The sequence below is a fragment of the Microchirus variegatus genome (assembly GCF_963457635.1).
Source record: "Microchirus variegatus genome assembly, chromosome: 12".
Lineage (NCBI taxonomy): Eukaryota > Metazoa > Chordata > Actinopteri > Pleuronectiformes > Soleidae > Microchirus > Microchirus variegatus.
Genome location: NC_139813.1, coordinates 16678449 through 16692678, shown reverse-complemented (window position 1 = coordinate 16692678; position 14230 = coordinate 16678449). Strand labels below are relative to the sequence as shown.

The 14230-nt window shown below is 38.3% G+C and overlaps 2 protein-coding genes across 2 annotated transcripts in view; both read right to left on the bottom strand.

The window, feature by feature from the left end:
* The window catches only part of LOC310935259 (dihydrolipoyllysine-residue succinyltransferase component of 2-oxoglutarate dehydrogenase complex, mitochondrial-like), a 148586-nt gene that overhangs the window by 44787 nt on the left and 89569 nt on the right, over nt 1-14230 (bottom strand). The gene's annotated exons all lie outside the window — the stretch shown is intronic.
* On the bottom strand, nt 2204-9536 carry LOC310934755 (visual system homeobox 2-like; the record flags this gene model as incomplete). The annotated part of the gene is made up of 5 exons (XM_083898551.1): nt 2204-2547; nt 4119-4299; nt 7629-7752; nt 8404-8494; nt 9062-9536. 5 exons carry the CDS (start codon nt 9534-9536, stop codon nt 2204-2206), a joined length of 1215 nt encoding a protein of 404 aa, XP_083754677.1.

Sequence of the window (14230 nt, the reverse complement as noted above, 5' to 3'; positions counted from 1 at the left end):
CCGTCACTTTGCGGGTAACGCATACGCCATGCATTGTGGGAAATGTAGTTTATGGTCAACGCACGCCTTAAAGCAGCATAGACCTATTTTAACACAGATTTTTAAGACCATTTAATCACTCGTGGGCCACATAAAATGACGTGGCAGGCCACATCTGGCCCCCCGGGCCTTGAGTCTGACACATGTGCTCTAAATTGACCGTGAGTGTGAGAGACTGGAGACCTGCCCAGGACGTATGACCTCCCTCATGTGGAGGATAAAGCGGTAGAAAATGGATGGATCTATCTATTCATTTTTAAAAATCATGCAGAAATAACTCATTATAACTTGATATTTAGTATGAAATTGATTGGGGGCCAAGGTTTTTATATGCTCCTTATGCAAGAGCCATATTTCTACAGCAGCCTTAAACTGCAGCAACAAACTATAGCCAGAGAAGGTGTTTCATATTTTAAATACTCAGAGAATTTTATAGCTTTACAATAAGCCGTTTATGTAATTCATTCAAGGACGTAGCCTCACGTAGGCCGCACTATTACGCACTCATGATTTTTTTTACAGCAGCTCATAAATGATAGAAAACAACCGGAGTGTAAACAATGATGAAAGGCATTCTGTCGAGTAAGTCCGCCATCATTTCCTGATACACCTGAGAATTCGAAGGGTGAACATAAGAGTCCTTTGTTTGTTGCAATCTGCAAATACTAAAGTGAGAGGGTTTATAATCCCTCATTTCACAGTTTACAGTTTACAGGTTTAACCCTCAGGCTTCATTCTGGACAGATTTTGTCCAATTGGGCAAATTGTTCCTCTTTAACTGGCCATCATTGTTGCTGAGTTAGTGCATATGGCACAATTTCTTGTCTTTTTCCAATAGATCAATAGATCAATAGAACACTGGCAAAAAATACCACACTCTTAAGTCATTAGAGGACAAAAATGTCCACTTTAACGTTACAGATTCATTTTTTTTTCACGCATAAATCTCTTTAAAAACTTCAGCCCTGCTCAAAACCCAATCATTTTGAGGATTTGAACCCTTTCAATGCCAGATTCATTACATTATGCTAATATTTTTTTTATGAAAATAACTACTGATTCTTTGTTATTTAAAAAAATATATCAACAGCGACATCAAATAATCAACAATGTTGTTTGTTTAGAGCAGGACTGAAGTTTTTAAAGAGATTTATGCCACACAAAAAAAAGCAAAGGCAAAAAATATATTAATCTGTAATATTTTATCACAGTTTTTGGAAGTGGACAGTTTTGTCCTTAATGACTTAAGAGGGTAGTAAATTAAAGTGAGGCCTTTAGGGGAGGGTAACATGAGCTCAATGTGTCATCATGTTATAGCAATAATGACATTTGTGACGCTATTTAGCACAATTTCAGAATAAAAGTGTTAGTTTTGTGACAGAACAATATATAGTTCACAATAAAAAAATATGACCTAAAATGTATCTATAAATACTAAAAACAGTAAGTGGCGGACCACACCGAGTTTGACAGCGCTATCTACAGTCTCACCAGTAGATGTCACTAAACTGAACATTAAAGCGCTGAGATTCCCACGATGACAATAAGAACACTTTTTTTCTGAGAGCATGAAGACTTTAAATATTAATTTTTAATAGAGCTACAGTTACATTTATACAAGGACAGACGTAGATGATCGACGTGATATTTTACACATTTGTACAGTCGTTTCTTCTTCTTTTCTTTTTAAGCGATCGGACATTATATTTATTAAGTCTTTACATCACGTTTAGTGAAAGAGCGGGACTGAAAGGAGACGTCTCGCTTGTCCAAATTGTCGCGGTGGAGGAGAGGTCAAAGGTCAGTGACGAGCTTCAGTGCAACCAAACAGAGTCTTTGTGGTTGGTTATTGATTAAAAAAATCTTATAAACGGTGTTGATGTACATGCTGCATGTTTGATATCGAATGACAACACACTTTTGATACCACATACAGAGTATTATTGAGGTGGTTTATCTGTACAAATACTTCTACTAGCAGAAGAAACAAGTCATAAACAACAGCCTCTTATGTCTCCTGTCAGGTTAACTCAGGATATATATGTTTTTATATATATATATATAATGATTACATTTAAACTGCAGCTTTAAAACTACAGTATGAGTTCACCTTGTGTGACCTCCACTGAGGTTAAACTCATTCAGTCTGAATCCCGTTCCTCGCTCAGTCTCTCGTCTCCTCCTCCTCCGCCGTGTCCTGTTCCGTCTCCTGATCGTCTTCTTCTTCTTCTTTATGCGTGACGTGGACGTTTGTTCTGTTCGAGAGCATCTGGGCGCTGTGTTGCTGCGCCTTCGCTCGCAGCACGGCGATACTGTTCTCTCTCAGCTCCTCTCGGGAAATCTCCGGGCCGTCGGTGTGTTCCGCGCGTTCCTCGTCCTTGTCCTCCATCACCTTGTCCACTGGTTTTTCATGCGATGACGGTGGTTGTGGTGGTGGTGTGTGGGGACTCGTGCAACCGGGCTTTCCTGGAGAAGTGTGCGAGGGGTCGACCGACTTCTTGTGCATACCTAAAGGAACGAGACGGGTGTTTTTTAGTCGGGCCTTGAAAATTATAAACAAAGGATGTGGTAGTTTTTGTCCTCACATTGTGTCCTTTTCATTTTATCCTGTACCCTTTAACAGTAAACACACTGCAGAAAGGGAAACAGCTTTAAAATCCTGTAATAAATCTATTATATAAAGAGGATTTTAATCATACATTTTAATGGAATCATTAAGGTTCAGTTAATCAAAAGCTGTGCAATTTGGCACCTTTTAAATAAGGATAAAATTAGCTAAAATAAATATATATATATTTACACGTGTAGCCCAAACACATAGAAAGACATGATATTTTTGTCCTTATATGTGTTTGGTCTACACGCTTAGAAATAAAAGTGCTAAGTAGAACCATATAAGGTTCTTCAGCTTGTCCTCATAAGAGAACCCTTTTGGAGGGTTCCACCAAGAACCCCTTCAAAACCCCTTATTCAGGAAAAGGGTTTTAAAGGGTTCTCTGGATCAAAATGGTTCTTACTGGAACCATTAGTGTTACCAAGAACCCTTGAAAAAACGTTTCCTAGGAAAAGGGTTTTTCAGAAGCAAGTGGTTCCAGGTAGAACCTCAGTCCTTGTAGAAGAACCCTTTTGGAACCCTTATTTCTAAGATTGTACAACTCTGACTCATTCCTTTTCATTTATTCTGCACCCTTTAACAGCAGCACTCTCCAAAAGCTAACACATGTATAAATAATGGAATAATTAAGGTTCAGTTAATTAAAAAAAATGTGTGTATACTGCTTTTAAATAAGATTGAAATGAACTAAAAACAAATGTAGGACAAGGACAAGGACGCTTTCAAAGACAAACCTTTACAGCGATTTAATGATTAAAATGGGTACATTAATGTTTAAAATAAACAGTAATCTTAATTAATTTGGTCACAAGTGTGACATTTTTGTGCTACTGAGCCTCTTAACAATAAAATAAAGTGTATGTCAGAGAATAAAGAGGGAGGGGCAACTTATTCAATTAGAGTCACCTAATTGATTTCAGATAATCAATTGACATGAGGTGAGAGAGGAGATTTGGTCTAATCTGTCCTGATGAAGTGGGATTATCGCTCGATCGACTGCTGCCTTTTATTGACACACAGACACTTTTACTGGCTCCGATCATGAGCCGGGGGCTTAACGTCAAAACTCCCCCCTTTTGTCACCGTAGCATGTTCTTACACAGGAGCAGTGTGTGAAGCTGACTAAGAAACTAAACTTTTAGTTTTCTTTTAGTAAAAGTGTGGGCCAACACTTCTTGAGTAAAGGGATTACAAACAACTCTTACTCCAGAGGATCAGGGAGATTTTAAAACCACGACACGCTAGGTTTCGAAACACGGATCTTTCTAAATCAGACTGTAGCCGGTGAATTACACATTCAAGATCTTATTCTGCAGCTCTGCGTGTGTTTGCTTCTATAAAACGATAACATATAAAACAAATAACTTTAAGTGTCATTGTGGCCAAAGTGCAGGTGACACTGAGGACAATAGCTCTCTTTTATTCATCACCACGTTTGTCAGTGAGTGAGTGTGTGACAGCTCACCTAGTAACCACGGAGCGTACGACTCCGTCACGCCCTCCTTGGCCGACTTGAGGATGGAGTCGGGCAGAGGGATGGAGTGTCGCACCATGGCTCCGTACAGGCCGTACTCGGCCATGACGCTGCTGCGACCCCAGCACTTCTCCTTCTTCCTCCACTTAGCTCTGCGGTTCTGAAACCACACCTGCACAAGAAGAAGAAATAAAGGATTTGAGGATTTGAGTGGTTTTATTGGCAGAAATGTCACTGGTTAATAAGCCTTTTATATGCATGAACATTTTGAAGCATAATCCTATGCAAACAATAGAGAATGTAGCTAAATTCTTCCATTTTTGATCTTGAAATCGAATATTACTAAGTCCAATTTCATAATATGTGCAGGAAAGTTGATTGAGATGATGTCAAAATCTTAGCAGAGAGAGAAAAGATCTCACTATAGTCTCTCTTACTCATTTAGTAGATTTCCTTGTTGACAAGAAATTGAACTGGAAAAATCACATAGATTTCCAATTATAATAAAGCTATGAGATCATCAGCAAACTATGAAGTTATCTCTTCTTTATCAACATTATATTATTCTCTGATTTAGTTATTGTTATAATATTAATAGTATTGTTTGGGAAAATACGAGTCCCTCCAATCTTTATAAACTACATTTTAACGTATTAACATGTGTGCCTACATCCTTACCTTCATCATTTAATCCCTTCTTCATATATAATTCCCTCACTCAATATAATCACCAGACAGGTTTAATCCTTCATCTTTATTTCCATTTTTACAAAACAAATCGTCTCTGGTAGAAATGTTTGCAATAAATGTGCTATTTTTTTTTTATTTTTTTTTTGGCGTATTTGTGGAGATTTGTGTAATTTGTTTGTACTGTTATTTTTTGTTACTCTTTTTACTACTGTTTTTCCAAAAATTTTTTGTTACTTGTTTTAAGTTACTAGCTGTTCTAATTGTGCAAGTTTAGTCTCTTTTTTGTTTTTATCTTTTGTTTTTGATTTGATCATTAAATCCTTTCAAAATGTATCTAAGAACACAGGTTATCCATTATTAGCATTATGAACTCTAACTTGCAAGTGTAATTGTATCTTTATATCTATATTATATATATGTATATATATATATATATATATATATATATATATATATATATATATATATATATATATATATATATACGTATATATATATATACATATATATATATATGATATATATATATAAAGGGGTCAGTTAAGGTTTTACATTTTCTAGGTTTCTAGGTACAGTGAACCTTGCATTTTCTTCAACTGTGCAGAAAGAATCCACAACTACTTTGCAAACTATATAATTCAGTATGCAACTTTGAAGATTTATGTTTATGACAGAAGGAGCAGCTGTGGTGTTTCATGAGAAGTATAAAGTGAATTATTATTCAAACGGAGGAGGTTTAGATCTGTGTGGAGGAACGCTCCGATATAATATTGTAAAACCCAGATGAAGGATTAACTTTCTAACTTCCTTGTACTCCTTATAGTGTTTGCACCGTGTGACTGGATCCTTCTAGTACCAGTTAAATCATGACATCTACTGGTAATTTCAAACAAGACTGGTTTGGATTTTAAAAGCAAATTTGAGAGAACACTTGACAAACCCTTTCCCCTTTTCAAGGGTTCTTGGTAACACTAATGTTTCCAGTAAGAACCATTTTGATCCAGAGAACCTTTTAAAAACCCCTTTATAAAAAGGTTCTACCTGGAGCCAAAAAGGATTCTCCCTATGAGGACAAGCTGAAGAACCTTATATGGTTCTACTTAGCACTTTTATTTCTAAGAGTGCAGTATGTCATTTAAATGTTTTTCTCTCTCCCATTGCTCTCTCTCTCTCTGTGTGTGTGTGTGTGTGTGTGTGTGTGTGTGTGTGTGTGTGTGTGTGTGTGTGTGTGTGTGTGTGTGTGTGGTGTGTGTGTGCGTGTCTCTCCTCCATGCTCCTCAAGTGCCTAAATTGATTTCCACCATGCCAGAGCCTGTAACAGCCTCAGCATGCTTGTGAATATGGATGAGGGGAAAACAGGGGAGGGAAAAAAAATGAGCATCCTAAAATGGCCGAGGAAGCTGGATGAGATTGCACAGAGTGTCTCGGAGTGTGTGTATGTGTATGTGTGTGTGTGTGTGTGTGCGTGAATGTGTGTTTTTCAGACCTGGAATTAAAAACGATCAAAGCCGAGCCGAGGAAGCTATTCAGGTAGATCTGATGATAACCTCCATCTCATAAAAAACCTGAGCCTCAGATGAGCAATCATGCTCTCTGACAGCAAATGTGTGTGTGTGTGTGTGTGTGTGTGTGCGTGTGCATGTGTGTGTGTGTGTCTCCTGCAAAAGGTGACCCCGGGGGCGAGGAGGCTGATTGAAAAATAAGTTAATTTCCAAGCCCGATCGATGGGAGACAGGAGCTCAAATATCTTGGGAAATTAAAATGCTGGTAGCAGCCAGGCAGAGACTCCCGCTCACACACTGACCTCTGCTTATTCATTTCTGTGTAGTTATCATTTCATTTTCAGGGCTGCGGCCCCCGGATCTCTCACAGGGAGGGAGGGGATAAGCTCTCCTCAATTAACTAATTACACTGCGAGGGTGGATTGGCTGCTAATGTGAGAGCAGGAGGTTTTGTGAGGGTGAGGATGATGATGAAGATGATGATGGAGCAAATGACCGAAGGCTCCACCTGTCTGTCTGCCTCAATACTTCCTATGTGTGTGTGCGTGCATGCGTGTGTGTAAATCTGTCTGTACCACTTTGTGCGATTCTTACTTTGATGCATCAACTACATACAGACATTTTTCCTTTTAAAAAATAAGGATTTTTCAGCCTTTTTAAAATTTTCTTTAGCAATTTTTGGCAATGGAAGCATCAGTGCAATAGCTCATAAGTGCAATAATGCCTATATACTATTTTATTTGTTCATGTATTTGTAATTTTAAATTATTCTATCTTTAGCACTAAGATAAGATAGCTTTTTACTGTCCCACAGTGGGGTAAGGGGTTCCAGCAGCTCAATATACAGAGAAAAATACAAAATATTATTTAAAAAAAAAACTGTGCATAGAAACAAATAAGATAAAATTATAAATTATACATATATATATACACACACTATGTATATGCACTATACTGGATATACACAATACACAATAATATGTACTGACAGCACTACATATTTACATTTACATGACATATGTTTGACTGCTTCACTGTCCATTTTTAAAACAAATATTAAAACCCTCCTCTTTTGGCTTTTAATTATTATTCTACAACGTGTTTTTATTTGTGTTGTTTCTATATTTTCTAGAGTATTTTCTGTCTGTTTACTGTCTGTTTTATTGTTTATTTTTAGTTATTTTAGGTCTTGGGTTTCTGTGTTTTTATTATTTAATTAACCTCTGATGTATGATTTTGTTTCAGATTTGTTTTCTTTATAAATAAAGTTGGATTGGACTATATATTTCACACATACACACACACACACCTGTATTCTGTCCTCGGGCAGCTCAGTCTTCATGGAGAGCATCTCTCGAGCGTAAACATCAGGATAGTGAGCGTCATTAAAAGATTTCTCCAGCTCCTCCAGCTGATACGACGTGAAAATGGTTCTGCACAGAGAGAAGAAAAAACACAGAATATTTACATTAATGTGTATAATTAATAATTAATACTATCACAATTTTTTAATAATACAATAAAAACTCATCAAAGATCATCAGCTCTGAATTTGAAATAAAATCAAAACCTTGTACAATAAGAAATCGAGATTTTATTTTATAAAACACACATTATTAAAATGATTATTTCCTTTGTTTACCTTATTACAAATTAGATTATTTTCACCTCCATGTGTTGATTGTTATTTCAAACTAAAAATATAAAATAACACAATTTTTCGCTTTGTAAAAGGAGTACATGTTTTATTGAGGTAACACAGGAACAAAAACTGTAGAGGTATTAACATTTTTTTAATTATTTTGTTTTATTAAAAAACTAATAAATAAATAAAAAAGCTTTTTTTGCTTTTTTGAACGTACTAAATCATATTTTTGGCTCAGCATTAGAAGATGAATTTCAATATTGAAGCTGAACCTCTTTTTCAAATCAAACTAACATAAGAACATTAAAGATACACACAAGGGAAATTACAGGAATGTGTTGTTTTTATTTTATCACTGATAAAATAAAAACAGTCTGTACTGATTGTCTTAAAAATGTAATCTACTTGGGTTTTTTTGTTTTTTTTTGTTTGTTTTTACCTGTGTCGTCTTTTCTTTCTTTTCTTGCTCTGATTTGAGGAGGATTTGGAGAATTTCTGGTCACCGGAGGAGAGACTCATGTCATCGGAATCTGCGAGGAAAACAACAACGAACGAATTCATCAACAACAACAACAACAATAGCGTATTTTGTTATTTGACGCTATACACATACATTATATTGATTTGGACAACAACAACAATAATGATACAAATTAATGATAATAGGGATAATAGCATCGTGTAATACTCAGGCGAAAATATAAAACAATAAAAAACATTTGCATTGAGCACATTTATCCAAAAAATATTAGTAATATTACTCTTAAAACGTTTCTAGGAAATTTACGAAATCGAAATAATTTACTTTAATTGTCAATTTTTTGCAAGGCTCAATTCAACAGGCTTTTTGTTATTCTGGAAACAAAGGCTTTATGAAATAAATAAAACATGTATTTTAAACGAAATAAACTATTTTTTCTCCTTATATATAATTTGAGTCAGAGTTATATCATCACAATAAAGCTTTGACATTTTCACACGAATGCGTTCATTAAGAAAAAACTGTTCATTTACTGCATTTATTCTCACACACTTGCGTCAAAAAAAAAAAACACACGTAAGTTACTCGAGGCCTACGGTAAATTCCACACACTCACCGGAGCTGGCGGAGTGCTGCGCATCCATCTGCGCCTCCATGTGCGCGCCTCTGTGCAGCGGCTGCAGGTGCACGTTCTGCGCCTCTGACAGCACCTGCTCCAGAAAAGCGGGCTGAGCGTAAAACGAGTGTATTCCCTCTGGTCCCAGAAAACCCACTCCGACCCCGAGTCCTCCGTGGCCGAGGGCCGACCGCGCGGCCAGGAGGTGAGCTCTGTGCGGCAGAGCCTCCAGCGGCCGCCGCGGTGCCACAGCTACAGGAGGCTCCTTGTTGAGGCCGAGCAGCTCCTGGATCCCGAAGCCTGTGCGTCGGTGCACAGTGGGGGGCATCTTCCAGCCCGGAGGCTGCTGGTGGTGCAGGTGTTGGTGCTGATGATGGTGATGATGGTGGTGGAGTCCGTGGTTTACACTGATTTGAGAAGCTGGTTTCTGTTCATTCTCAGAGTCTGAAAGCACAGTTCCCTCCTTCCCTGTCATGACTGAGTGAATTCACTTTTTCACCCCTGCTGATGCAGACAAAAAAAAATAACAGGAAAGCAAGAGTTCCCGGTGCAGTGACACACTGATGCTCCTCTTCATCCCCTGCTCTGCTTTTTATTCAACAGGCAACAGGCGTCAGCCAATCACAGGAGAGGAGACAGAACACGCTCAAGTTTCCATCAGCCTGTTATGTCTGTTATATCTGAGCACAAAGCAAACATCTGACCATCGAAGGAGACAAAAGCACAGGCATAAAGACACTTTTACCTTTTTGTCGCTGCATCTCTGAGGTTGTGTTTGTTTTTTTGTTGTTGACAAGTAATAATTAGTATGATGACTTTTTGCTTTGTTTTTAGAAGGAAAATGCTTTTGTTTACAGTTATTTTCCCCCTCAATTCGATGAAATTTAAGGCGCGACCTTCATGCGAACGTGTGTGCTAAAACTGATGCGCACAAAAGCACCGGGAGATTATACTTTCACCGCAACTCCATTCACTCACATGGCCTAGATTAAATCAGACAGATTAATCTCTCAACACGAATTAAATCAGTGTAATCTATGGCTCGCGTGTCTGCACTGAAGGACAGGTTTGATGTATAATAATAATAATAATAATATATAGTGGAAAACAAACGACACAGGCAAAATAATCAAATATTATTAATATATATATATAATGCAGCTGATAAAGTTGCTTAAAACCCATAATAAGCGTCAATAAAATACCCTTTTTCACAGAATCACCACCAGTATATAATATACGTAAATATGCTTATTATTTCCTGTCTTACAATCACGTCATTATAAATATAAATAAATAAAAACAGACATTTAATTGATCATATTAACAGAAAACCTTATAAACTCACGTTAGCCAATTTCTCTGTTAATGAATCAATCAACCAGCTTCCGTTACCAGAACAGTTTCCCTCCCCAAACGGCCCGTATAACTCAACACACGATTTGCATATTCTAATTAGGTTTGCGCACTAAACGTTTTGTCTTTGCGGACAGTCTGCGCATCTGTTGATAGGCTATTAAGCCTTTTTTCTCTCTCTCCCCCCCCCCCCCCCCCCAATCTTTGACGGGTCACATGATAAAGAATACATTGTCCCACTTCAGTGTATTTAGGACACACCGGGGACGTGATTACAGACACGAGACAAACACAGACACAAAATGCCGGCGCACAGTGAAGCAGCAGATTTGTTTCCTGTGGCTCAACTGTGGGTTTTTTTGCGGGAGGTTTTGGTAACGAATGGCGCAGAGACTGAATCTGCCCTAGCGCATCAATCCGATGTGTGAAAGTGAGAGTGAAGTCAGTGAAGACGTGAGAGAGGAAAAAAACCACTTCACCTCGAGCAGAGCATCACACTCTTAACCCGGCGGAATGTGAAGTGAAGCATCTCTGATGTCTCTCCACAAAATCTCATCCTCCATAATCAGCCATTATTCAATTATTGCGCGTTCCCCCAATGGTTCGGACGTAATGTGCGGCACACTTTTGGACAGCTGGAGCCGATAATTACGCGCTGGAGAGTTTATGGAGATGAGAGCGAGAGGACGCGCGCGATGGAAGCGGAGATATTGGGCGACTGTCTTCATCAATGCGACGACATGTGGTGATGAATAAATAAATAAAGAGGTGGCTCCCGCGGGAGCCTTTGGCACCCGTGCGTCAGGCTGTCACTGATGGTCAGATTTAGTGCAGCAGGTTTGTAATCTGAGCTGTGATCAGGAGACGCGCAGGTCAAATAGAGGCTTCTCTGTTGTCCCTGCATGCAGCGCGTCATGTTGCTCTAACACTGCAGAGAGGAGGGGTGAAAAGAGAAAGGAAAAATTATCAGAAAATGTTGCTATAAATTGAATATAAGTATTAAGCATTTATGTGTGTGAAAATAAAACTTAAACGAGGGTAAAATTACTAACATTTACATTCAGCATCATTAGAAACAATATAATTTAAGGTGAATAAAGACCTGTTCTACATACACAGCATTTGGATGTACCATGTTCCAACAGGGGAAACTGACCTGGTTTTCTTTTACACTAACAAACACCAACAAAAAGAAAAATAAGTGCAGATTCAACAATATTATGCTTAATTCACCATTGACACATGAGCATTACAACTTACAGATCACATAAATGCACACAGCATTCATGTCACAGGTATCTGGAACGGAAAAATATAGTATTTCACTTTATGATCTAATCTTTATGATTAGATTATAATCATAAAGATTAGATTAGATTCTAATCATAAAGTGAATTTTTTGGGCCAGATTGGACCTTCTGGTGGGCCGGTTCTGGCCTGCAGACCATGGGTTTGACACCCCTGGTCTATACAAAAAAACAACAAAAAACAAACATGCTGCTCAATTTCCACATTGCTCATCACCAAAATCTCAACATTTTATTCCTTGCCATAATCAACATCCCCAGAATATTTGATCAAAAATCTGTTCTTTTGCTGTCAGATTGTGTGCACAGCAGTGTTGAAATGCAAATAAATACTTTGTATTTTTAGCAACTATTATTTTTACTACATTTCTTCTAACTATCTTTGTTACTCGTTACTACCAAATAAAATCAGAAGAAGAAGAGTTGGTCCGTATTTATATAGAGCTTTTCTAGTCCTGATGAGCTGCTTTACACTACAGTTTTGCCATTCTCACATCTTTCATAACCATTCACACGCTGCAACATGGGGTTAAATGTCTTGCTCAAGGACACATTTGAATTGAACCCACAACCTTCCGGTTCCACTGAGCCACCATGGCTTAATCCTTACTCCTCACTTTTTTATAGTTTAAAAGTACATTTTACATCAGAAAATAACTTTCGATACTTCAGTAATGTCATATACTTTAAGACTTTTACTTAAGTAATATTATAAAAAGTGACTTCAACTTCTTACTTGTACTTTTACTCAAGTATCCTTTACAGTATACAAGACTGGTGAACAATGACCTGTTTAGAAAACACCTACATGACTAAAAAAAAAAGTCCTGTCACACGTCATCAATCAATAATCACAGACTAAACAACATAAGTTATGTGCAAGAATCAAACTATGAACTCTCACTCAACAGTGTCCAGTCGTATCCTATCAAATATGCATTAAAAAAATAATAGATATTTCATTGTGGGTCAGTCATATTTCTGCAAAATGTCTGAGCACTTTCATGTGTCGCTGCATGTCTGATCTATCTCTCTGTGCCTTTCTTTTGCGGCTGCAGAAATGGCTCCGCTAATCCAGCTAATTGCGTTTCCCAGGACTTTTTTTTTTTTTTTGAGGAAGAAGAGCTGGGTCACCAAACAGCCGTTGATCAAAACATCCTATTAAGGGTTGAAGAAACAAAAGGCTCTCACGGTCCCAACAATGTGCCACAAAACAGTTTGCTCTGCGGGCACAAAGCATTAATTAGGGCAATAACTTCATGCTATTGCCGTTCTATAGTCTCCATTTCTGTATGAGTGCATCTATTTTGTGCTCTGAAGTTTTGCCGGGGACTCTGACTTGTGTGCGTCACATTTCCCTCTGTTGCATGTGCAGATGTGTTTGTTTGGCGTAATGAGAAGGAAACTTTGGGAAACTTGGGAAAGAAAAAGAGAGTCCCCTCCTCCCACCTCACGGCACCAAAACTTTCTTGACAAAATAATATTCTTCCGTGTGCTTACTTGTAACGAGAATTGACATAATTACTTGAGCCCATTTCTTGTCTAATTAGCAAACTTCCAGAGTGGACAGGGACTCGCAGTCAGGCCAGGAGAAGGGAATCGGACAGGCATGGCAGTGGCTACACAAAAAGGGGCCCCTGGTTTCAGCATAATTAGGTGAGACAATGCCTCTGACTGTTTTGAGCCATGGCAGCGACTCAGAACTGGGGCCGAGCAGGCGAGTGGACGCCCTGAGGTTCATCTCCCCGAGACCCTAATAAGCCCCTAATTGTCCTTTTCTGATTCACATGGGCTGCACCAGCAGACACCAAAGACAGTCCACTCCTGGTCTCCTGCAGAGACTGTTGCCCTCGTCCCGCAGGAAGACAGAGATGTGAGTTGACTTGTTGAAGGCCTTCACTGTTTGGCCCCCTCAAACCCCAGAGAACCTGAAGGCCCGGTGTAATGTCTTGTGACAGTGTCCCAAAAAGCTGGAGACATGCCAATACGCTGAGAGCAGACACGCAGGAGGAGCAGCTGGGCTTTTTTTTTTAATAAACAGCCGTGATGTCATTGATTCACAGAGAACTTAGTTTGGGACGAAATTTAACACACAAAGGCCAAATTCTGCTTCAATAATGTAGCCGTAATGACAGATTTTCTTTATTTTTTTAATGACTGTTTACACACTAAAATGTACAATAACACACATTTAGTGAAATATAACACACATGATGTAGCCTCACCTGTGATCCAGTGGTTCAAAGACGGCTCTCAGGTGTGCAGACATTTACAGCACCTGTGGAAAACACATCAGTAGAAAAGTAGAAATGTTAAAGGTGTCTTAGAATATGCACATCAGTGTGTAACTCATTTCAGTTCAGGGGCCGCATACGGTGCAGTTTCATCTCAAGTGGGCCAGACCATGAAATAATAGCATCATAACCTATAAACAACAAGAACTCCAAGTTTTCCCCTGAAATTTCTTGAGAAAAATAAGTGCAATTTTCACAATATTATGCCTAAG